At 40.6% G+C, this 26788-nt stretch overlaps 1 protein-coding gene across 2 annotated transcripts in view; it reads left to right on the top strand.

The window, feature by feature from the left end:
* Positions 1–26399, top strand: part of ppm1bb (protein phosphatase, Mg2+/Mn2+ dependent, 1Bb) — a 28905-nt gene extending 2506 nt beyond the window's left edge. The window contains exons 2-6 of one of the 2 annotated variants that reach the window (XM_031750668.2): positions 13995–14837; positions 16273–16390; positions 17131–17242; positions 19309–19366; positions 25059–26399. In XM_031750668.2, coding sequence (XP_031606528.1) covers positions 14007–14837; positions 16273–16390; positions 17131–17242; positions 19309–19366; positions 25059–25088 — 1149 coding nt within the window. In that variant the 5' untranslated portion in view covers positions 13995–14006 and the 3' untranslated portion in view covers positions 25089–26399. Of the gene's footprint in view, positions 1–13994; positions 14838–16272; positions 16391–17130; positions 17243–19308; positions 19367–21555; positions 24300–25058 lie in introns of those variants that run through there. The other variant, XM_031750667.2, reaches the window with a different exon arrangement.
* The last annotated feature ends 389 nt before the right edge of the window (positions 26400–26788 follow it).

The following is a 26788-nucleotide window of genomic DNA, read 5'->3' as shown; positions in this document are numbered from 1 at the left end:
ATTTTACAGGCGTTGCACATGTTCCAGGCTTTGTAAGGACATTGTGGGTCCGTTGTCATAAGACAGTTGTATTGAATGTACAGGGGGTTGCTCTGATATAGACAAAGGTTAGTTGTTAAGCATTGCTGTAGATATACAGGAGGAACTTGTGACCATCCCTTAATCATGCTGTTTTTCGCTGATGTGGTAATAAAATGGCACAATGACTTTGAGTTTGTGGTAGTTACAGTTACCAATGCATGGTGTTATTCTTTTGCTACCATCAGTTAGACGCTTACCTCTTAAGCTTTGCTTACTGTTTTCTTGCAAAATGTATTGTTCAGAAAACGGAGTCAAGTAAATATTGCTAGATATTATGTGCTAGATATTTGTCTGCCTGTTTATTTCTTTGTAGTCATACTTGCACCACATACTATATAGAAAGAGTTCCTGTTTTTTTGTGTCTTGTGTTTTTTTTTGTTTTTTTGAGGGGGGTTGTTTTGTTGTTTGGTTTATACTAGCGTGTCAGCTTTTCGCAACAACTCAGATCTTCAGTTAAACCTGAACATACTCTGAGGATTTTCTTAGCATCCTGATTTATTCTCGTATTATTCACTCCAAACAAAATTATCCCTTTACGTTGCTAACATAAATAAATAAGTGTTTCATGGCAAAAATCATTTTTTTATTAACCTTAGCAAACATTAGGCCATTACTGAACTTTAAAAATGTATTTTTTAAAAGCTATTTTCTTTAGCTTGAAAATTAACAAATGAAAAGCAAATAAGTGAATGAAAAAAAGAGGTTGAGATGGTGGAGCACACAGGGTTGTACGGTAGAGAGTTGAGGCCATTTTGTACCCGCCGCTGTTGCCTTCATGAACGGTGTATATCTAAAGTGATGTCTCAACTATTGGCGCGAGCCGTGCTTTGGTGTCGTTACACCTTGTCATGCATGTTTGCGTTTTTTGTAACCCTGTGTGGCTGCGTTGAAAACCTCAATATACAGTCGGGTTGGTTTCTATCGCCGTTTCAGTGATATCGGTATTAGAGCTCAGAGGTTTGCAGATCATGCAGAGGGAGATGCTGCAACAGCTTGAAAAGATTAGACTTTCTGAGAAAAAGTTTTTGGTGAAAAAAAAAAATCTAAACTTTTCCGGCATTGGCACTAATGGCGAGTATTTGTTTGAAGGGTGGCACCTTTGTTCAGGAGAATACTGCAGTGAATCCGGCACGTCAAGTATATATGTTTGATGTGGCTGTTGTGACATTGAAACCAGAAATAGGTCATTAGGGTTTGACCATAGGGTCTTCTTTTTTTAACTGTAAAGACTAGGCTGATGTCCATATGTCAAGCGGGACTGTCTGCACCATGGAACGAATAAAAACTGACAGTCAAATGTCTCCTAGTACTGTAAACAGACTGGGCGAGCAACATGTGTAATATGAACTTTACTGGTGGATCAACACATTTTTAGCTTGCAGCATTCATCGTAATATTCAGAGATGAAAGGAGCTCAAAGCAACTGATAATCCCCTCACAGTTTCAATAATGAAACCTTAAGAGTTTTACTTCCTCTAGATAGGTCTCGTTAACCAAAGTCTCTCCTTTAGTCATCTTGGAGGCAAGTGAGTTTCAGATTTTAAGTAGCGGACAGAAACCTTTGCGGTGAAAACGAAAGCAAAAGAGTACGTTTTTCATGCTGATATTTTTATTTTATAATTGGTGAAAGACAAAAATCAATTGATTAATCTGATTAATCAAACTAAGGATTAACCTGACGAGTTCTTCTGTGACTTTGTTCTTTGCCTTTTCTTTCCATGACAAACAAAAAGACGGCTACGGTTTGCATTCACAGTGAAGATCTGGACACAAGTGTATCAGCAGCTTCTTGTGAATTTTATACACTGCTTTTTTGCAGAGGTGTGTCAAAGTTAAAACTGATGATAAATTAAAAAATAATTATCAGTTATGTACCGTGTGGTGTTGAAATTTAGCCACCCTGCCCACCTTCTCTATTATATCAGATGGCCATAAGGTATTCAGGTGACCAGTAAATGACATCACTTGGTTGGGCTTGTGCTCCGCTCATCAGATGTGAGATGAGTTCAGTTTATTTTACCTGAGTCAGCACTCATTGTGTAAACTCATAAGCAGCAGATGAAACCCAGTGTCAGTGAAAGACTGAAGATAGTTAACAAGATTATTTTAGAGTTTAACAGATCTTATCGGCCTTAGCTGTGCACTGATAGAAACTGTAGGCGGCAAGTTGACCGCATTGATCCTCCATTGTAGAGAGCAGTTTGCACTGCTTTAGTGGCTTTCTGATTATTCACTAACTGCTAAATGTGTGGTGGCTTACAGCACAGCAGAGCTGCATATGTGCAGATTTGCACATAGAAGGAGAAGAGGAAGGCAGACGGAGTGACGGTTAGAAGAGAAAGCAATGTGCATCTGTACCAGCAGGAGAGAGCTGAGTCATGTATAACCTCAGTCACATACAGCAATGAATGAATGATTTACCTCCAATAGTGGACATTTGAACATTTCCATGATTTTTTTTTTTTTTTAAATTTCATTGTTAACAGTTAACAGGAAAACGGTTCCTTATAAAATGCATAAGCAAAATTATTAATGATGTTTGTCTGAGAAAGTAGATAAATTATTAAACATCCCCAGTGCATAAGCCTCGTTAGGTTAGGACATTGGGTGCACAGTGAAAGCAGGTGTTTTGCTGTTAATATTGCTGCATTGATGTTTGTGCTTTATATACTCTTCTGATATTAATCAAAATTACAGAAAGTAAATTCTAATTGGAGTTTTAATCAGAATTATAGAAATCACTATGGTTTCGTTATGAAGGCTGGAATTTTTTAAAGCTTTATTTACACTGGACACAACATTGGACACAATGTTGAGACCAGCAGAGTTTGAAAGAGTTGGATGTTCTTGGCTTGTAAAGTCATGCTTAAGCTTGGTCTTAATGTGGACCTGCCCAGATCTCAACAACTGTGATAGGCATGATACGTCCATAAAACAAAATGTTACAGGCTGTATTTGTTTCTAGCTTGCTCATTATGATTCTATGAGCCTGAGTAATAATATGGTGTTTTCTTCGTTTTCATAGCTTGTGTGTGCATGCGCGTGCATGTGTGTGGTTTTCTTTGTTACGTTTCTCTTCTTCCTTCTAGTTTATGTTCCATTTCCTGCACTTTGAGACTTGACTTGGTAGCATCTTTGAAGGTAGATAATCTCTGTGTTGGTTTGTAGGTCATCCATCATGCTTTAAGGAGTCTGCAGTCAAGACTGTAGATGAAGGCAATATCTTGGGCACAATTTTGTTTGCTGCCATCTCAAGTCTAAATATTCATTTAGTTACCGAATAAAAATGGTATTTTTGACTTGGTGTAAAATTGCATTGGCCTGCAGTTTTTAATGGAGCTTAGATATTTTACTTTATTATACTTACTTAAATTTCAGAGTGGATTTTTTAGATTATTGAGATATGTTTTGTTTTAGTGTATTAATTTAGGTGGATGCAATTCTGCATATTTATGCAATTTGTTTTTTAGTTTTTAAGATACTACATTAAAAAAAAAAAAAACATTTAAGCGCTATAACCAAATTTCTCCAGTCTGGGACATTTTTATCTTAACTTATCTTTCATCCATGTGTAAGGAACCATCAGGTCAATTTAAAACAGATTGCCCAGATTTGTAAATTAAGATGTAATTTGGATATAAATGCATCCAAGAATAAAACATTTTACTGATAACTTGATAACAATTTGCAGTTAAAAAAAACAAAACAAAAAACCCCAAACCTTGCCAACATACAAATAGAAGCAAATTTAAAATATCTATAATTCTGCCATCTTGCTACATTAGATCTGCTGCTAGCTGATATTGTCCTGTGGGGATGTAAAGAGAACTAGACCCAGCTGACTGGACCATAGATCGACTCATTGTCATGATATCAAATATAGCATTTTGCCTCAGGATGAGATTGATATCTAATCTAATAGTCCTTTTGCACTAGTTTCTTCTCGGGTTGGCTTGGTCGTTTTTGGTTTTTTTCCTTTTTTACTACTTTTTGTACTTTTTTTTTAAAACTACCTACTTGGCAAGCATTCTGATGCAAAAATGTGCCGAATCATGAGAGTGTCTCCTTCACTAAAATCAAAAATGCCATTTTTGAAACTCGGCAATGAGGGTAATAGCTACACAAAAAACAACACCATGGTCCCAGAGTCTGACAAAAAGCCATACATCATGCAGTAGGTATTCCATCGACTCGACGTCCTCCTTTGTTGTGGCATTCATATGGCATACAAATGACATCACAGGACCTTCTGCCATGTTGCTATGATGACTCCACACACATTAGGTGGTAGTCAGTTCCAATGGAAAACAACGGAAACGTTCGAGTCTAGCCGGATCGGTACTATTGAAAAAGGGCTATAAGTACTGGATTGGTGCTTTCCTTTTAGTTTTATTCTTTCTGTGGTTCCTTCCTCAGATTTTATGAGTCTTGTTAACTATTAGGCTGTGATTTTGTGGTGTGCGGTGGTAGACTGCCCTTGGCCCATTTCCATGCTCTTGTCTTGAAGGATTGCAGAAACCTGTTAGTTTGACTATAGTTTTTTGTAACACCTGCTTTCTTTGAAAGCACTTTGACAGTGTAAAATGTTACCTGTGAGCTTTGTACGCCAAAGTTATTTTTGCTGTCATTCAGGAGGCATAAAGCCCCTCTCTGAAGCAATCTGCTGCAGATTAGTGCACAAAGGGCAGATGAACAAAAGTTGGATATGTGAACCTTTTGTTCTGTGTGTAATAAAAGAAATTTAAAGCTTAAAAATGCCTTCAGCACAGGCCTTTGGTAAGAGTATCAGATAAGATAAACAAGACTGATATAAACATGTAACCTTATGTTCAGGGGTGTGAGTAGATATAACGTAAAGGTGTGGCCAGTACTGTTGCCCCGGACCACTTAGACAACAGGAGCTGTTTCCCTATTCGGGGTATGCTTGCTTCAAAGTCCGTAACTCAAGACTGAATACGTCCCAGCAGTTTGACGAGGCTGTCCCGTACCAGAGGCTCCTCCAAATGCAGCTGTGAAATTTGACCCGCCGTATCCTCCGCAGTCCTCACTTACTATCCCACAGTCCTCCCTGAACTGTTAGTTTAATGGTGCTTTCACATGGCTCCCTTTCACTATGTAAATATGGAGGAATATCACAAGATCGAGTTATATTTATCAGTAATTTTCCTTTTGGTGGTCATCAGTTCAACATGTGGATTGAAAGAGACATGAAAGTGTAAATGCTGTAAGATAAACATATTATTCTTGCTAGCTCCTTTTATGCTAATTATCAGAGAGGTGTAAAAACTCAGTACTCTACTATTGTGTTTGCTGATCCTTCATTAGCTTAATATTTTTTGAATAAGGTAAATATATTTAACATATTTAAATGAATGCACAGTTTGCGTAAGACTCTCTGGCGGCCATATATGCTCACAAGACAAGCCAGGTAAAGCCCAAATGGACCCCTTCTTCCCCTCATAGCCAGTGACGCTCTTCACAACTTCAGTGAGAGAATAAAGTAAGATGACCCTTAGGAGGGCAGTACTGTGAAGCAGAATTAGAGATTGGTTTGGTTCGTTTGTTACCACCCATCTTATGTTGCAGAATTAACCTGCTTTGAAGCAATTTACACTACAGATGAGAGGTCAGCATGCAGGAAATCACCGCCTGCTGACTTTTCTGGAAAATAGTGTCACTATTCCTGGAAGATCACGTGGACCTCAGTTGGCAGATATTTTTTTTTTCTTTTTCTAACTGAGCATCCATATGAAATAGATTCATTATGTCTTTTTATTTTTTCTCCTTCTGCCTGCTAGCAGTTTGAAAACAATTTTCTTGTTCTGAGCCTTAACATCAGTAGCTAAAACCTTGATATAAATTTGAAATTATTTATTTGTTCTTTATTTGTTCTCACACTGTTTAACACCATCAGGATTGCAGCTGAACAACTATAGTTGAAACTGTCTTGCATATGATAACAAAACATTGACGTCAGGGATGTTAAATGATAAATGTAACAACATATTCAATCAATGAGTTATCTTAATATAAAAAAACCAAGCGCAAATTTAACAGTATGTCTCGCTTTTTCTACGGGATACACTGCTGTAGTACATGAAGGAAATCTGTCAGCATGACCTTTGGGCTTAAGTCGTAAGAAGTAAATGTGTAAAATACAGAAATCTGTTACTTAATTACTTTGGAGTATAAATGGCCATTGAGAAGGTCTTGCTGTACAAGTTGTACAACAAGCTGAAAATACATTTGAAAGTCCCAAATTAATGTCGTCCTTCACATTATCCTAAACCATTCAATGGGGCAGATTGGAGTCTCTGTTGGGGTAATTCTGGCCCCTGGGCCTTAGGTTTGACACCCCTGATCAAAGTCTATGTAGGTTCTCAGTCATCAAGGTCGTGGTAGTCCAAGGAGTTTGGAAAAGAAAGCAACTGGACTTTTTGTGAACTTTTAGTAAGTTTGTTTGAACTTAAAAATGTATAGATGGATTTAAAAACTAAAAGAAAATTTGTAATAGTAGTTACATCTTCACATTAGAAGCATGTCAGTGATAATTCTGTAAACTTTTACTGTTGGTACTTTTCGCTGCTTTGATTCCAGGGTTTGGATAGACTTTATTAGAACCCATAGGTAATGTCGTGTGTGTGATAAGAAAAACACTATCTTACCGTTCTTCCTTTGCTGTCAGAACCTGTATACTCCCAGCACTGGCTCTTTCACGTGAAACTGTGCGTTAAATTATGAAGTGAGTAACTTTTGTTTGACAGCTTGGTGGGGCTGTAAGTGAACTCCGATAAGGAAAAGGTATTCAGAGTATGCTGAACTTGTATAATAGTACAGGCACCAAGAAAAAACAGGGAAGTTATTTGTGGGAATACCAATCATTTAAATGTATGTTTGTTTTTTCAAAGTTGATGTTAGCAAATAATAGTAATGTTAAGATAATGCGCTAGCTTGAATTTAGTCTCTCTTAGTGGTACTATTGCATTTGCGCTGAGGCTTGTGCATGTGCATACATGCAAACTGAGGCTTACACATGCTAATTTAAATAAATGAGGAAGTAATGCAAATATGACAATCAGTTTGTTAAGTATCCAGCAAAGCGACTTCAACTCCACCATCTTGGACCTCACAGCGGGTAATGATTGTTCCTGTTCTGCTCATCAACTTCAGGATAGCAGCATCATGTCTTCAACTGCACTAGATTCTGGCTAAAGTGAGTGCTCACAGTGGATTTTGAGAGCAATTGAGATGGTGGAGTTGAAGTCTAAGTGCTGGATCAGAGATTCAAGACAGCTAAATGATACAGAAGACTGCCACAACAGCAAACTGACCTACCTGGCAGTAAGGAAATGCTATACTTTAAGAACCGTCAGTGGAAAGATTGAACTTTCAAAACTATATCGGTTTTAAGGCCATTGTGTAAATAAAATAAAATAAAAATATACTTGGGTGGCCATCAATATACCTGAGTGGTAAGTGTATATTTGGAAAAGACTGCTCGCTGCCTCCTTCAGTCTGTGTCCTGTTTGTTTGCTAGGCAGCCACTTTGTTCTGTGGCTTTGCTCTTCACAGAAGTTAAATATAACGGTTTGTTATATTTTGTAAATGTCAAGAAAGTTTATAAACAGCACCTTGGAAAAACTTGTCAATGAAACAAAGCTTATGCTTTCCAGCCGCAGTATAAAGCCCCAAGGCCTGGGCTATTGGTAATCCCCAGGCAACTGACTAACTGGCTGTGTCCTCTTTAACCATCTTAAAAGTAATCCATTATTGTGCTCTCTATAAAAAAACACTGTTATTTATCAAGGCGGGAACACATGTCAATTTGTATTACTCAACAAAAATTGGATATTGGAAATACTGAGTTTTTCTTTACAAAACAAAAAGAATTAAAAAAAACAAACCCACCAGGACTGATTTTAAACAGCCATTTTTGAAGTGGGGTTGAAGTTATTCAAGTTTAAAATGCGTAGACTTCTGTTAAGTCAGGTAACACAGGTTTCTTAACCTTGAGAGTCACTCCCAAAAGACCGGTTTTGAGCCAAGGTAAACCTTTTATAGACGAGAAGCAGTGTAAAGGTCTTAAAGTTTCTGGAGCAAATGAAATGTCTTAAATCTTCTTCTTATTAACATGTAAAGTTGTAAACAACCTTCACACACATTTATATAAATCAGTCAAATTAGGCGAAATCCAGTGAGTTATAGTGTATATATGGATAATGCTGAAACCTGTGAGCGACTCTTACTGAACAGGATAGCTGTTTAGTATGAATGTGGCTGCTCTGAGCGCAGCATTTGGACTCTCTGCAGCATTATGTAATCCCGACCTTCCACTTCCCTTTTCAAAGCCAGTGGTTTTTGGCAGGCGTGTGTTTCAGCATCGGGGGTGACTGTTTCGACCTGTGGTTACTGTATGGGCGATAGCAGTTTTAAGGGGGGGTTAAGTGGTTGAGAGTTCCTAGTTTCAGTCTGATTTCATAGTCCAGATATTTCCCAGCTTTTCTCTCCTCTGTGTACGTGTTTTTTGCCAGCAGTTTATTAACAGCCATCGTCAGCCAGAGATACCTCATCATATCTGCATGTGTTCTTGCAGTCTGCATGTCTCCTTTCAGGGCTGGCTGCTGCAACTGCTTTAATGGATGGATGATGCAACTCCCCTCTCTTCTCTCTACCAAGCAGCTGAGAGTGTGTGTGTGTTTCTTTTAGACAGAGAAAGACATAGAGAGGGGGATGTCGCTGAATGAAGCCTAGGCTGGATGTTTGCACTGCAGGGTGGGTGGTTGCTAGGCAATAGCAGTGTGTTTGTTTTATTTTTAGAGAGAATCACTGTGGGTGAACATAACACGTTTGTCCCTTTCTCATAGCACGTCTAAGTGCTTTTTCTTAACATACAATACATTAAAATACAGGCTACACAAGAGTGGAAAACATGAGCTTAATTTAGAAAATCTAGTTGTCATAATCACGTAGCAAGAAAGCAGTTTAAAAAATGTCAATGGCATGGTTCAACTCCTCACCCTGGTCATGAAATCTAAACCATCCTGGCGTATTTATAGAGCATCTTTTTCTCGCACATAGACTATGACACTGCACGCATGCGCAGAGCAGACACACACACACATACGTGAAACCAGCTGTAGTCACTCCTTGCACGTATCAACCTTTTTTGGGCACATGGCCGTCACGCCGTGTGTCTTTGTGTGTGTGTGTGTGCGAGTGTGCGAACTCATGTGGGAAGTAACACCCAGTGAAAAGTCAATATGTAGTCAAGGCTCTTTTGATTTTTATAGCTTTTCATTGATTTCGAGATCTCATGAGTTTAACACCAACCATGCGTTTTGTGAATCACCCCATACTGTAGCAGTTGCTCACATTTAGGTCTGAATTGATTCATGTGTAGAGAAAATACCAGAGAAAAGTAAAAGGGAGGTTTTGGAGACTGTAGTGGGTATCATGATCTAGCCAAATAATATATGTAATATTAAGATTAGTGTCAGGTCAGGCTGCTTAAAGTGTCAGACTTTAAAGGGCTGATACTTAAGCACCAATTTTCATATTGGTATCCCAGCTACCATAGGGCGAGAGGCAGGGTACACCCTGGACAGGTCACCAATCTGATGATTTTTGAGTATGTTTTTATTTTTAGACTAGTCCTGGTCGCGGAACACTGGACCAGCTCTTTATCCTCTCAAGGATACTTGAGGGTGCATGGGAGTTTGCCCAACCAGTCTACATGTGTTTTGTGGACCTGGAGAAGGCATTCGACCGTGTCCCTCGGGTGTCCTGTGGGAGGTGTTATGGAGTATGGGGTGTCTGGCCCATTGCTACGGGCCATTCAATCCCTATACAACCGTTGCAAGAGTTTGGTTCGCATTGCCGGCAATAAGTCGGACTCGTTCCTGGTGGGTGATGGGCTCCGCCAGGGCTGCCCTTTGTCACCGGTTCTGTTCATAATTTTTATGGACAGGATTTCTAGGCGCAGCCAAGTGGCGGAGGGCTTTCGCTTCGGTGACCTCAGAATCTCATCTCTGCTTTTTGCGGATGATGTGGTTCTGTTGGCTTCATCGGGTGAGGGCCTCCAGCTCGCACTGGAACGGTTCGCAGCCGAGTGTGAAGCAGCGGGAATGAGGATCAGCACCTCCAAATCTGAGGCCATGGTTCTCAGCTGGAAAAGGGTGGAGTGCCCACTCCGGGTCGGGGATGAGTTCCTGCCCCAAGTGGAGGAGTTCAAGTATCTCGGGGTCTTGTTCGCGAGTGATGGGAGAAGGGAGCCGGAGATCGACAGACGGATTGGTGCTGCGGCTGCAGTGATGCGGACGCTGCACCGGTCCGTCGTGGTGAAGAGGGAGCTGAGTGTAAAAGCGAAGCTCTCAATTTACCGGTCGATCTACATCCCTACCTCACCTATGGCCACGAGCTGTGGGTAGTGACCGAAAAAGAACGAGATCGCGGATACAAGCGGCAGAAATGAGCTTCCTCCGAAGGGTGGCTGGCCTCTCCCTTAGAGATAGGGTGAGAAGTTCGGCCATCCGGGAGGGGCTCAGAGTAGAGCCGCTGCTCCTCCACATCGAAAGGAGCCAGTTGAGGTGGTTCGGGCATCTGACAAGGATGCCTCCTGGGCGCCTCCTGGATGAGGTGTTCGGGCATGTCCCACCGGGAGGAGGCCCAGGGCAGACCCAGGACACGCTGGAGAGATTATATCTCTTGGCTGGCCTGGGAACGCCTTGGTGTTCCCCCGGATAAGCTGGAGGAGGTGGCTGGGGAGAGGGAGGTCTGGGTTTCTCTGCTTAGGCTGCTGCCCCCGCGACCCGGCCTCGGATAAAGCGGATGAAGATGGATGGATGGATGGATGGATGGATGGACTAGTCAGCTATTGTTTCCTTGTCTGCATTAAATAATTTGTAAATTAGTTGCTAGAAACATTCCTAATTTCAACATTAGAGGTCAAAACTTATCCAGCTTTTTTAGTCTCAATAGCAATGCTTTTACCTTGGATTTGGCCTTTGGCCAGTACTGAGTGCTGCGTCAGTAGTTAATTGGCTTTATTCCTAGTTATGATGACGACATGGGGATCATTAGGAAGGCTTTACCTAAATATTGTTTAGTAAATGGACAGAAGAACAAAAATAGTGTTTATTTAACAACTTTATTTGCACTTTCAGCTTAATGTGAGAGTCTCTCTTGGGTCTTGCTGTCATTTGCAGTTATGCAAGTTTTTCTTCCCTTCCTTTTGCCCTTTAGGTAAGTGTGTAAGTGTGTGTACTTATTTGACCTTCCCACACACAAACAGTGAACAGTTATGTCAGTTATGTTGACATTTCACTACATTACTAGAGATTTGGGGTGTATTAATTCTTCACAACTGTCTTTTGGGTCATGCTTATTTTTTTTTTAACAGTCAGCAAAAAATAAAACAAAATAAGAAGAAAAAAATAAGCTTTTTACCAGAGTTAGGTCTGATGACTTTTTCGTGAACATGGACATTTAAGTAGGGACAAACAGCTGTTTGTCTGGTGATTTGCATCTTGGTTTCAGAAGGGTTACAGCCCTACTCTAAGTGCAGTAAAATCTTTGAAAGACATGTCTTCAGCATAACATTATAATGCGGCTTTCCCATTATTTCCAACTCACTTAATCATTCTTTGCCATTAAATCACCATTAAGATAGAAGTACTGCAATGTAGCAAACCTCAAATAACTGCTGACCCTTTGTGGTGGCTTCTCTTGTGCTCTGTCATTTACCTTTATAGGTAGTAAACTAGTAAAAGATAGATTAGCAAAATATAGACATCAAATGAATCTGCTGTTTTCACAGCTGGTGTGCTAACAGTATAGGGTTTTCCATCAGATAAGTTGAGCCTGACTCAGCTGTTGCAAAAAACCACCACACAATGTCCTTGGCAAGGTACAGAGATGACAAAAGCTTGTACATTCCCAGTAAATTTCTTTCTAATGAGCATTCCTACAGTTTTCCTGCATTTGTTGCATCAAAAGATAGCATTATTGCTAACTTTCCACAGCAGTAAAATCCCTCCTGATGACATAAACGTCTTTCCTATCTTGGCATCCAAGACATCGTGGATACACAGGGCCTTGAAATGTTAAGAACTAATGACGTCTGCCTGCCTGACGCCACTGGCTTTAATAATTAAAAGGCTGATTGTGATTAACTCATGGACAAAGAGGTTCTGCGGTTCTTTTTAAGTGAACAAAGTTTATGTTGAGGAAAAGACCAAACAAGACTCAAAGTGAGATTTAATTCAGCTCTTGGCAGCAGAGAATCTATGCCCTACTGATTCAGTAATGCCACTCCATTTCCCGACAACAAGTTAACTAATGGTATTAGTTACTGTGTGTTCAGAGTGAAAGAGGCTCTGTGTGCTGGGTGAAGCTTCCACAGTATAATCCTCGACTCTGTGGTTCCTCCTCAGCTATCTTTGTCTTGTCAGGATCTCTGGCTCTCACCCTCCATTGAGTAATTAAAAGCTCTCAGTACTCACGGCATGATGCAGCCTACTGAACTACTGACATCAAAAACCGGTGATTTAGAGAGATTTATAGTACAAAGCACGTTATTATGCACTTTAGAATGTTGTGTATTTTTTCTTATAGATCTGCCAAAGTTGTGATCTGTAAACTGAAAATGGCTTTTTATCAAACGTGTACAATAAGGTTTATAAATGCAGTCATTAATTGTTTATTTCAGTATTGCTGTTTTTTAAGCATAGTCTGAATAATTCTGGATTATTACATTTTACAACGTGGGAGTTCAAGTTTAGAATTTGAAGGTCTTCATGTCAGTTCTAATGTATAGTTTTTTGGTCAGTATGTGCAGTTATTCATATATGATAACATGCATCAAGTTCATGAGTTTATCAGTGCAGAGGGTTTCCCACTCAACTGGATTACAGTTAGTTCCATATATCTTTGAACACTGACTCAAGTTTTTCTTTTTGTTGTTACCCGTTTACTGAAACATGTTCCAGTTATGTACACGGACACAATGTTTAGACTCTCAGCTTTCATTTGAGGGTAGGGTATCTACATTCAAATTGGATTATGGGTTTAGGAGTTTCAGCCAGCAAATGGTTTACTTTTAAACCCCCAAAATAAATGGATTGTGTTAAATAAAAAAAAATGCTTTAGTTCCTCACATTTTTATGCAATCTTTTTCTTCAACCCTCTGAATTAAAACTGAAAGTCTGCACTCGACTGCATCTGAGTTGTTTTATTTAAAATTCATTGTGGTAATGCACAGAACCAAAATTAGACAGAAGTTGTCTCTGTCAAAATAATTATTTTCACAGGGTGCACACGTGTGCCAGTGCTTTCTTAAGTTAATTATCTATAACAACAATTCATCATCTTATTCTTCTTTTAGCTTGCTATAGTGTTCACCACAGCTGATCATCTGCCTCCATCTGGGCAGGTATGGTTATTTTGATTCACGTGTTAATTTGGAGAAGGTCTTAGCGTCCTGGCTGATGTAGCCATCTTGATTTATTCAAGCTACCTCGTGAGATCGAGGTAGATGATCCGCTAAACAGCCAAATGAAGATGAAATGGTCTATCCAATCAATAAACATTATGGAGAAGACATTCACTGATATTGAGAACTACCACAATAGTAGCCTGGTCAGTCTGTCATTAGGGAAACAGAAAACTGGAAGGATGAGTGGAATGTTCACTATACAGAAAAATGATAGAATTACTTGGAATAACATACCTTGGTGGTTGCCTATAGTAAAGTCTATGTGTGGAACCACTGGCTATAGGTCTAACTCAAAAACTTAGAAAGTTGGTGTTTATGTTGTGGTTACTGACTTTGCGCATGAGATGCTAGTTTCTTTGTCTTTGCTGTTTATAGTGTCATGTTTCTTTACTGAGTTGCCTTCTTCTCTTCCACTCTCTAGCTATAGGCAGCAATGGGTGCATTCCTGGACAAGCCGAAGACGGAGAAACACAGTGCCCACGGTGAGGGCAATGGGCTGCGTTACGGCCTGAGCTCCATGCAAGGCTGGAGGGTGGAAATGGAGGACGCCCACACAGCTGTGGTGGGCCTTCCCCATGGACTCACCGACTGGTCTTTCTTTGCTGTCTACGATGGCCACGCTGGCTCCCGGGTGGCCAACTACTGTTCTGGTCACCTGCTGGAGCACATCTTGTCAGGAGGGGCTGAATTTGCTTCAGGACCCAGCTCCGTGGAAGGCGTGAAAGACGGCATCCGCTCTGGCTTCCTGAACATTGACGAGTATATGCGCAGCTTCTCTGACCTGCGGCAGGGCCTGGACCGCAGCGGATCAACAGCAGTATGCGTGTTGCTCAGCCCGACCCACCTCTACTTCATTAACTGCGGTGACTCACGGGCTGTGCTTAGTCGAGACAGCAAGGTGGGCTTCTCCACCCAAGACCACAAGCCCTGCAACCCACGTGAAAAAGAGCGCATCCAGAATGCTGGCGGCTCAGTCATGATCCAGAGGGTAAACGGTTCCCTGGCTGTGTCCCGGGCTCTGGGGGACTACGACTACAAATGTGTGGATGGTAAGGGCCCCACGGAGCAGCTGGTGAGCCCCGAGCCAGAGGTATGTGTGTTGGAGCGGGTAGCCGAAGGAGACGAGTTTATAGTCCTGGCGTGCGATGGGATCTGGGATGTCATGTCCAACGAGGAGCTGTGTGAGTTTGTCCACTCACGACTTCTGGTGTGTGACGACCTTGAAAAGGTCTGTAACTCAGTGGTGGACACCTGCTTGCATAAGGTGAGCTGTTTCTCATATACAGTGTACATTTAAGGTGAAACTCTGCAGAAACAGAGCTGTTTTGACTAGTTTTACTGATAGGATTATGATTTTAAATGCAAAATTTAACTTAACATATTTCCATGGGGCAGAGCTGTATCGCAGTTACAAATGTCTGAAAGATTACTTGTTGCATGCAAACCAAAGATAGCTTGGTAAATTTGTAGGTTATAATCTGTTTAGAAGACTGATTTGCTCTGGTGGGAAAGTATTTGAAGACTATTTACTCTAGTATACCAAATGTCAGACCAGATCTGGTTATTAGAGTTAATCCAAAAGCAGATTTTAATTCTATTTCTGGTGGTGTCAGACAGACACGCATCTTAAACAATACTGTTTGAAAAATGGAGACTGAATCCAACTGCAGCTGGTTGTCCTTGTTTAACTCTGAAGACTCAGTGAGCTCAGTGTAGCAGCACATGAAGGAGTTTCCACTAGCTGTAGACTCCAGTTAAAGTGGCCCTCCGGCTTATGCTGGATCTCCAGAGCAGAAAAAGGACTACTGTTGGAATCTCATCTTGCAATCTTAGACAATCTGATAAGGGATTATACAATAATAATGACATTGATGATATAAAAAACTTCTGACTGATTGGGAAACAGAAGACCAGGTCTGGGTTAGCAGCGACTGAACTTTCAAAATATGAGTGAACGATTGTCCAGTAGTATATGGATGGTGTTGTGCCCCTGATGGATTTTTTGCTAAATTAGTTGTCAGAAACACTTGGACAGCAGTTCGTATGCCTGGGCACCTCGCCCAAGTGAAGTGTATTTGTGGGAAATGGCTGCCACTTTTCTAAATCGAAATCTGATGCCATGTAGAATTACCAAATATAGTATATTAAAGTAAAACATGGACAACGGCAGCCGAGTGTAACAAAAATATTACAAATCTAAATATTTAAAATGCTTTACGTCTCACAGTGAAAGACAAGGTGATGAATAATGCACTGGTGCTTTAAATTCTCTCATTATCCATTGGCCCTCTCAGCTATCGATTGAAGATAAAGCAGGAATGGCTTTAGCAGAATCTATTAGACTATTACACTATGTGCATCACTTATTTTGTGTCTTGGGTACTCCAAGAACCAGTGAGTGCACAGAGCCTTGGTTATTTTTACCTTGCTGTACGAGTTATCTCAAGTAACAGCCACACGCTGCTATAAATTTCCTCCACTGCCACGGCTTTTTGTGATGTATGATACATTGTACACTTACAGAACGTTACTGTGACCAATTGGAGTTTTACAAGGTAATCACAAGGTGCCTACCCATTTGGTTAAAGGCCAAGGAACTGTGTGTGTCCTATAAATGCCAATTAATATAGTGTTTTACACTGGCCCTCCAGCTAAAGAAACGCATTCTTCATTCTCTCTCTCCAATCTTCGCTCTCCAGGGGAGCAGGGACAATATGAGTGTGGTGCTGGTGTGTTTCTCCGCGGCTCCCAAGATCTCAGAGGAGGCTGTGAAGAAGGAAGAGGAATTGGATAAATACTTGGAAACCCGTGTTGAGGGTCAGCATTCTGAACACACACAAACACACCTGCAAACTATGACTGTATGATTTTGGATTTGCAATCATTCTTATTTTGCCTTTAAGTACATCCCTTTTCTTTACTTTTATCTTTCAATAAAAGCCAAAATTCACTCACCACCAGGCTGTGAAAAGTTTAGTTTGCTTATTCAGTTTTCCCCCCAATTTCTAATTAAAGTTCAAGGTTATGCACTAAAACAAAAAACAATTTGCTAAGTTTGCAAGCTCAGTAAAACAACTTTCTCTAAAACAAACATAACACAATTTAGAATATGTACTGTATTTATTATTGTGTTCAACAGCACAGTCTTTATACTGTGGTTAAAAAAAGAAACATTACTATTTATCCGTCAGCATCTTTCTTGTTTTGCAAATACACTAAGTATTTAAAATGTCACGTCTGATATGTTGCGGTTGAAACTTGTGGTTGGCTTTTGTGAAGTGTTTAGTCATAGTTCAGCCTGTTTCTAAAGGTTAGGTGAAACACACAAGGCCGCATTCAGTGCTTAGGTGCTGTCTATATAACTTCGACATAATAAGTCTTTTTTAGGTAGTACAAATATTTGAAGTCTTCTACTGTTCCGCAGCAGAAGGCAAGCAGGGGTTTATCTGATTTACTATGCGTTAATTCTCAGCCTTTGTAGAGAAAGATGGTGGTTAAATTCTAAAAATGGTGTATTTCTGTATTATAGCTTTTGTCATCTTTCCATTTGTCTGTAGAGCTTATGGGAAACTGTGGAGAGGCTGGAGTCCCTGACCTGGTATCTGTCCTAAGGAGCATTGCCTCAGAGAACATCCCCAACCTTCCCCCTGGTGGAGGCCTGGCCAGCAAGTAAATATACAACAAAATCTACTTTTTATACACTTAAAACTTGTATATAGTTATTGTTATGAGGCTTGAAAATTTGAATAGATTCATTCCATAGAAATTTATCGTCAGAATGTTAACACTGTGCGATGAACTACAAGTTGAATCCTTCACTCACAAGTCACCAAAACCAGCTTTGTTTGCATAGCACATTTCTTATCGCAGTTATGAAGGGCATTAAGTAAAGGGTTATGCTTTGGAGTGCCATTGGTGAAATGTTATCAGAACGAGTGTATAGCTGGCATGGATGGATTGCCAAAGCTTTTCCGATCCTCTGTCTTCTCATTGAATTCTTATCCTGAATGGTTAGATCTGATCTCTGCATATTTCTGGTACTTTGTGATTACTGGTATTTTGATGTAAAATCAAAACCTAACCACGTATAACTGAATTTAACAGAGACCTGTTCACAGAACTTGTGAGCAGTCCTATGACAGCTTTTTTACCTTCTCGCTAGTATATAGCTAAGGCATGCAGCTTAAAATGTCTGTTGACGTACAGCTATTAAATATAGCTATTAAAGTGCATCAGATTAACTCTTAAATCAAAGTAATGATATATTCGAATACCTGCACCATCACACATCATGCAGGTAAAAACAAAACAAACAAGTTTTTATATACATGGCACAGTAACAGAAACTTTATTAACACAAGAGTCAGACAGCTCTGACAGAAAATAAGGTTTTGTATTCTTATTTTGCACATTCTACTGGTTAATGTTAAACACAGGTTTAGAAGGTGGAATAGTTTTTACCCTTCAGCCAAAAAGGCTCATGAGGTATTGTCGTCACCTCGACAGGCGGAGTGAACACCCAAGCTTGTGAATGCAATAACTTGGGAATGAGGAGTGTAAGATTTTCAAATTATTACCATTAAAAATCTCTCTTGGAGTTCGAATCTCGGTGACCTCAACCTCAAGCCAGAGGTCAGGTTGTCTGAAAATGTTGTAAATGCGATAATAACTCAAGAACGAGGCAGCGTAGGATTTCTAATTCATCCAATAGGTGCAGCTACAAGAAATTTCAGACAAGTTAAATTCCCAGTAACCTTGACCTCAAGGTTAGAGGTCAGTCCCCTAGGATTTTCAAATATATACCATAAGTGGCAGTAGTTTTTATAATGCAGCGCTTCACAGAATCACGCCACCTGATATATTCAAAGATGCCATTTATCCACACAAAATTCCCAACAATTTGTAACTGAAGACTCCGCCTTTACGTCAAAAACGCAACAATTCTTATTTAACTGCTCATTGGTCTAAACTGACGCTCGATTTGTGTCGTTAAACACAGAGATAAAACCTGTGCTTACATTGTATTACTTTAGTAGGTTGAATACGCACTCCCTCATCACGCCTGCTCATTTCTGACCCACTAATTCGCGCTGTCGATGGATGGTGTTAGTCATTATTGAAATAAATTGGCTGCGTCTTTGCTTATGAACTAGCACCTTGTTAGCAGAGCATCTCATGCTAATTTGCCCCATCTTGCAAATCTGGCCCTTTGGGTTTATAAGCAGTCAATCTGTTTGATGTGTTTTTAGCAACATGTCTTACTAGGAGAGCATTAGATGTATATTATGACCCATAAGTTAAAATAGTCTGGGTTGATTAAAGATGTGAAAAGTTTAGATTTTTTTTCATCAAATTCAAAAGTGTATATGTTGTTTATGTTTGGGATTTATCCAGTTATACAAGAAAAGCCTTTCAGGATTTGATGATGATAAAACACTGAGAAACGCAAGTGTCTGCATCCTTTAGTTGCATGCACAACAAACTGGGATAAACATGTTTAAAACGCCAACACATCCAGAAAACACTCACAACATTAACTGACTGCACACATGAATGAAGAGATTACAGAGTGTCATATGCATGAATGGTGGATTCTCGAAAATTGACAAAGTCGCTTTTAGCTCCATTAAGTCCTCAATCAATATACATTTACTGAGACCGAACAGAAGCTGCATTATGTCAGGGCTGTTTGTCTCCTCTAAGCAGGAAACTATGTGTTGTTTGTGTGTTTGCAGGCGGAGTGTGATCGAGGCGGTGTACAATAGGCTGAACCCTCACAGAGAAGAAGAAGGGGTGAGTTAACCTCTCTCTGAACTCTTCCCCGCCCTTCACCTCTTCAGCCTTTCACCCTGCCTCAACATAACCTCATAAACAAACACCAGCCCAGACAAGGACACTCTTTCTGTGTGCCGCTGTATGTATGTGTGAGAGCGAGAGAAAATGAATGTGATATAAGTGTGAAAGAGGGCGGAGGATAGAATAAACGGAATAACCTTGACAGGTTCAGGGAGCCTCAGTTGACTGCATTCCACGTTGAAAAGCACTGAAGCTCCAAGCGTCTGTTTCTATTTCACATTTATCATCGAAACGGAATGTATAGTAAGACCTCAATAAACCTGTTGAACCCCTCAGCAGTGAGCGCATATTATTTAAACCATTGACTTCATATAGTTAATCCTTGAAATGCTTGAAAAATGCATCTGTTTTTTTGTGTTTGGAAACCTAGCAGCAGAAAATCATTCAAAAGAACATGCTAGCTTTATTTGTTACATTAAATATTTACTTTGTATTACTGATAAACTCGGTAGTCACAGCTTATTTAAGGTGGATTCTCGTTCATCTGTTTCATATACTCGGTGTGTGCACTTAAATAAATGCTTGGAGGACATTTAAAAAAAGTTTTATTCACCTCATCGGGAAGCCATACTTCTGCAAAGCACTGAGTGATTGCTCTAGAAAGATATTTGAACCCAGATTTGTTTTTGATACTTTCTTAAACTTCAAGATGTCTTCAATCGGATATTTATTTGTGAACATACTGCCTGAAATGTGCAGTTTTTGATCTTTCTCACAATGTTAATAAATCCCTGCAATAAATTCATAGATCAAAATCCAAAATTCTAATTTCTTTTAAGCTAGGCCCAGCCTCACATCTTGTAAAAATATAATTCAAATCTGTGTGTAAATTTTGCAGAAATCCTCCCAACAGACGTATCGATCCCAGAGAGGCCTTTGGCTTCCTTACTGTTTTCTGTCTCATATCTTTTTGACTATGTGGAAATCAATGTAAATAAAAAATAAGATTAGAGATATTATTCTTCTGTTACATAGAACGGGTATGCACACTGCTTACGAAAACAATGTCAGGATCATCTGTGCTTTAATTACCCAATAATTAAAGTACCCATGCTGCATTGTGTTCGCTGTGATTTGTCTAAGAAATCTCAAGCCAAAGATTATGTAAATTAAGTTGAATTAGATGTTAACACTCCCCTGGTATCATGATTCTGCTCAAAAATACTGATTTGTGTATTCAAACACATTTATATGGATGTGATCCAAAGGTTCTTTAAAAAAAAGTAAAACCCACTTCAGATTTAAGTTGTCATTTTTTAAGTTTGGTTCATTTTGCACCTTTGACCACAATGATTTGGTCAGATAGGGACTCCCACAAGGCCATCTAATCAGGACAGCACAAACTTTTTTTGTTTTGGTTTGTTTGTTTGTTTTTGTTAAGGGCAGAGTCACAGATTTTTTTTCTTAGCACCTTCTATAAATAAATGTTTAAATGTTGTCGCACACAATCAAATTAAATCATACAAGTGGGATGTTTTCAGTGTAGTTTAAAATGTGTAACACCGCACCGTCACTATTAAGAGATAAATAAAAAGAAATGGTATGAAGTATTTACAGCTGCAAATAATATAACAGCAACCGGAAAAAGACATGAGTTTTAAACTTCAGCACTCTGTTTATACTGCAGGAAATGGATATGTTAGAGCAGAGAATCCCACATCCAGCGTCTTTAAAGGAAGGCTGCAGGCGTTTTTACAAACATCTTCATTCTGAAGACGAGATCAGTGTCAGGTCTTGAACGGCCCACCAGGGTGAATGTGAAGAAGTGTGTGCATAAATGCATGGGTGTATTTGTTGTATTAATGTCAGTGGAGTCTAGCCTTGCAGGCTCTTTTCTTTGGGCTTGTGGGTACTGATGAATTCCCCCTCCCCTTGTTACACTACACAGCAAATATCACAAAGGACTGTTGGTCAGAGGGTCAGAGGTAGCGTTTGCATGGGCCTGTTCGTCTGGTGCAAGTATGTCTCTTGATGCTGCGATGCTGATGTGTGGTAGATGTCTGTGTGTGTGATGTGCCGCTGATTGTAAGGTGATGTGTGTGTGTATATATAAATACATATGTGTGCTGGTGTGTGTTTGACAATGGAGCGTGCCTGCAGAGTCTGACCCTGGCGTGTCACCTCAGGCCTGTGCGGGGGGAGAGGAGGAGGAGGAGAGTGAGGAGGGAGGTGGCAGCACGGCAGCTCATCTGCTGGAGGCTCTTCGGCAGTTCCGCATGCACCACCGGGGGCAGTACCGCTCGGTGTTGGAGGAGTCCCTGGCTACCTACCATCTGCGGGGGGAGAGCGCTATTGAGAGAGCAGGGGAGAGAAGGAGGACGACCGACGACTGTGACAACCAGGACGAACCTGCCTCCCCTCCCTCTCCCCCTTCGCCCCCGCCCTCACCCGCCATTGCAGAGCTGGAGGCCAGCCAAGACGAGCCCATCCCAAAGTCTGATCCCTCTTCTGACTGACCACCTGCCTGTATACCCACCCACCCTCTCATCCATCCTATCCCAGAGCTCTAGTGAGATGTGCTATGACCTCTCCTCCTCTGTCCTTCATCGCAGAACTTGAATGGCCACATCGGCCACGTCCAGCTTTGTATTTGAATAATTCATTAGGAACAACAAAAGGGCTTTTCTGTCCATTCAAGTTCTGTATCTGAGACATACATATATATATATATATATATTTACCTTAGACGTGGACTCTTTGATTTTTCTTCCTTTTTGTTTCTTCTGACCACTTTGGCTTGGATTCCCAAACTTAAACTTGATCACAGAAGCAGATTGTTTCCAATGAAAATTAGTTAATAAAAATATAACAAGCAAAAGTGGCTAGTGAAGCCAAAGTGAACATTGCACTCTATGGCCGACATTTATCAGTATTTGCTTCTGGCTGACCCCACCCTCAACCCCACCCTTAAGCCTCATCCCCACACTCAAGCCTCACCCCCCACACCTTCATACAGTGGAGGAACTGACAAAGAAAACACGAGGAGACATTCTGAACTGCAGCTGTGCAACGTTTTGCACTGTCTCCAGGCCTACTCCATCTACAGACTCAGAACACACTCTTCTTGTGTTTTTGTATGTGTGTTATGTGTGCGTGTCTGCATGAGTTTGACTGACCGAGCAAAAGCCCAGTAATCACTACTGAAATGTGTGTTTCTGATTGCTTGCATTACTTGACAGTTACACAGTCCATCAGCTGCTCAGCGATGGTAGGTTGTTCAAACCAGTCTGGGTGCAAATTAAGTCTTTGCAGCTTCCACATGATTACATAAAAAAATAATAAATTGCTTGATACTGTTATTGGTGGGGTAGAGTGCGGTGGGGGTGTAAATGTTCAGGCTCAGGCTCTTTGAATACTAGAAAGCAAAGCTATATAGTGGATAAAATTTTGATGCCAGAGCGACAATTATAGTTCTCCCTAAAAATCTTTAGTCATGCACTGAGGTTTTTTTGTTTTTGTTTGTTTTGTTTTGTTTTCACAGCAACATGCGCATAGCTACATTATCTTAAAATGCTAAGCACTACATTGTACGATGGTGACCTACATTTGTACTAACAGCTGTTTGATTGGATGGCGTGTTCACAGCTTAGCACTAGTATTTCAAACTGGAAACATGGGCCTTACTAACAGAACGTTAGCATTAATTAGTATAACCTGTGGACCCATAGACTGTATATAAAAGATGGACGTAGTTCCAGGTCTGGAAAGTAAAGTATGTAGAAGTGCCATAAACCTGGATTCCTTCTAATTCCCAGCAGGGGAGAGCATTCCAAAAAAATTCCTGTTCTATACATTTGAAAATGCACTCCTGCTTATTGCTATATGACTCCGTGGAGGCTTTATGGTCTCAGTTTGTAGTTTCAAATTATATGTAAAACAAAATTATGCTCATTTTGTAAGTTTTGGTCCCAATTAGGGTAAAAAATGTGGATAAACCAGCCTATGCTTTAGGGTGGGTCTAGCTTCTCGCTGCTGTAATCCAGTTTGAATACAAAAAAAGTAAAAATTCTCACTAACCAACGGGCGAGATAATGGTGGCTGCCGCTATCTTTTGTTTACAGTCTATGTTGCAAACCTATTGTTGGCAGTTTTACCAAAGCTGCTATTCTGACAAAGTGCATCGATCAGTGAAAGGCAAACTGTAAAAACTGGTAACTGCTGATAAGATTAGGACGTGGGGGACATTGGGACTCCTCTGCTTTGATTACATCAGTTCTGTCAGTCTAAAGGTAGCACTCCATGTGGGATGGCGACCACAAGTATTCCTGCCTTCTCGATCTTACCTTACAAAAGTGATACGTATACATATCGGTGGGACGGCTGATGTTGTACTGTTAACCTTAAATGACACGTGTGGTGAATTACATTCGGACTACATTTGATATGTTTCATGTGCGATGGCTCTCTGTGTAATCAGTTCAAGGTATTATTAATAATCAAGGTTTCCAAGAGTCCTTTGTAGCTTTTGTTTAAAAACCCCACATTGCAGCATATTATATTCCTCACAGGTTGTGCCATTGCCTATACAGAACGACTCAATCTTAAACACTTACCTCGATGTAAAAGATTTATTGAAACTGACTGCTTGACCTGCAGAGTTTATTCTTATTCAGGTAGATGGAGGTTATTGTGAGTCTGTACAAGCCCTGTATTCTGGTAATGCATGCGCTGCACTTACCTTTTCAATATCTAAAGCACTTAACTATCAGAGGGGGGGTAATGCTAAACGGCGTACGTGCGTGTGTGTGCGCGCGCGCGCGTGTGCTCGCGCCTGTATGTATGAGCTGTATTTCTATGATTTCTATGTGGTTGTGTGGAACAGGTTAGTTCTGCAAATGAACAAATAAAAAGGATTTGAGGTATAATGCAATGATTTGTGTCAAGTGTGTCTCACTGTAAACTAACTGTATGTATTTATGTCTTGGGGTTTTGTTTTTTTTTTCTATTTTTCGTTTAGGACCTGTACCAAATCAGTCATCTTGCAGATCAGGGGTTGTCATAAGGAGTTCAAAGTTCACATTTTTCCATTCAGAAGTGATTGTTTGTCATGATTCAGCATTCCAATCCCAATGCAACATGGTGACATTTGATACAGGACTGTTCCCTGACACTTTTAGTAGACCTTTGCTCCGTTTATTGTGTTGTGTATGTGTCTGTGTAGGCTGTGAAGTATTCGGAAACTGCTGAAGCTTCCTTGCTCTCCTCTGTCAGCTGTTAGCTCGAGCCTTGACCTCGTCTCGGCTGCTTGAAGACATTTTAAAGAGTCGTCTCCTTTAAAACAAAAGCAGCTCTCAGGTTTGAAAACTCAAACTGAGCGAGGAGCGAGAGGAAGCCATGTAGACTATAGGGACTCCATTCTCTCCATTCCTCCCCTGTTTTTCAGTCTGACAGCTGGCCTCGTGATTCTCCGCAAGGTGAGTCATCAGAGGTTCTGGTTGTGCAGGGGAATATAACGGCTTTCCACCATTAGCCATTTAATTTGAATATATTAAAAAAAGGGGGGGGGGACAGTGAGGGTGAAAGTTTGCCATTATTTAAGGCTTCTGGAGCAGTTTAATTACTACATACAATGATAGACTTGGCAATAACGATTCTGGCACACCTCTCTTCCTTTTCTTTCCTCACCCAGAGTGCCGGTGACCTGGATGACCCTTGGTAGCTGCGGCAAGAAACCCCGTCTCCTCCTGGTGATCCGTGCGTCCACTCGGGGAGGAGGAGTGTCTCTCCATTGCGCCATGTCTTTCTCCACTAAAAGAGGACACATGGTGTGTGCTGGAGCGCGTGAGTGTGCGTATGTTGGTTGTGTGTGTGCGCGCGTGTCTGTGTCTGTGTGTGTGTGTTTGCAGCAGTGGGACAAAGACGATGACGAAGACAACTACTACACACACGCATACTGCTTTAAACCTGGAGGAAAAACCTGAATCACTTCTCTGAAAAAAATATTTTATGAACTGAAGCATTGTGATGGTAGAGATGATTTTTACCATTGAGGTGTTTTTGTTTTTCTTTTCTTTTCTTGAATGTTGATGCCTGACTTCACAATGACATGAGGACCTATCGTGTGTGTGTGTGTGTGGTGTGTATGCGAGAGAGTTTGTGTGTGAGAGTGTTTCAAGGAGGGCCAAGAGGAGACAAATGGTGGATAAAGACTTTGTATGTAATTCTTCGTCTCCTGGACTTTTTTTTGTGCTCCTAGGTCTGATAAACACCTAACACATTTGCTTCTTCCCTCTTAAAACACACACACACACACACACACACACACACACACACACACACACACACACACACACACACACTCTCTATCTCACACAGACACTCTAAACCATAAACCCCCCCACACCCCCTCCCCACTTCCACCTGTGCACGTATGTGATGTGCCACCTTCGCAGGGCACTGCATGAGGACTTTGGTTCTACATGTACAGCTACGTGGTTTTTCTAATCGACCAGGATGGACAGCCATTGGTTGAGACGGACTAAACCTGAGGGACCTCTGGACACTGATAGGCTCCTGAGGTTTGAAAAGCAGAGATGATTTGGATTTTATTTTTCTTGTTGCTGTTAGGTTGATGACAATGATAATCATGATGGGAAAATGGGAGGTTATCACTGAAGAGCCGCGGGCAAGTTGGACTCATGGCGTCGCGGTTGGTGGTTTGGATTGGGTGGGGGAGAAGGGGTGGAGGCAGTTCAGTAGTCTCCTCGGTCTTCCTCCCCACCATGACGGTTGGAGGTGCACATGACAGCAGACTGTCCTTTTTTTTTTTTTCTTTTTTTTTTTTTCCTTTGTTTTGGATGTTGTCCATGAGGTTACTAGCTGCTCGCTGTGTAGAGTGAGTGAACTCCCTGTTTTAACCCTGTTCTTGGTTCTCAGACTGCATTGGTAATGTTTGTATTGCTGTTGTTTGATTGCACTCACATTTGATTACAGAAAGCGTCTATATATGAAATAAAATACCTGCCAAGGATCCTGTGGTGGCTGCGTGAATCACTAACTGAAGTCACTTCACTTTGAGTCTTGAGTTGTGTGTAGAAATAACATTTGTGTAGCGCCAGAGTAAAGCTAGTATGTAGGAAGTGGTTTGAGAGAAAATGCTGAATTTGTCAGAGCTGGACATTCGTGCTTAAAACTGTAAAATTAGAGAAATGGGGAAGCTAAAGAAAGCATTGCACAAAATGCTGTTGTCCTTTTAAATAACAATAAAAAAGACGGCATATAAAAAGTGTTTAAAATGTATTTAATCATTGAATTAGTCAGGCATATTAAGCCTAGAGTTATTTACAGAATGCTTTAAGTGCTCAGAAGTTTATATACACTCAGTACAGGCATGAATGTCTTGGTACTTTTGGACTTTTA

Source organism: Oreochromis aureus, linkage group 8 (assembly GCF_013358895.1).
Source record: "Oreochromis aureus strain Israel breed Guangdong linkage group 8, ZZ_aureus, whole genome shotgun sequence".
In the NCBI taxonomy this organism is placed as follows: Eukaryota; Metazoa; Chordata; class Actinopteri; order Cichliformes; family Cichlidae; genus Oreochromis; species Oreochromis aureus.
The sequence above is the reverse complement of the archived record's forward strand: the minus strand, read 5'-3'. Positions and strand labels throughout refer to the sequence as shown.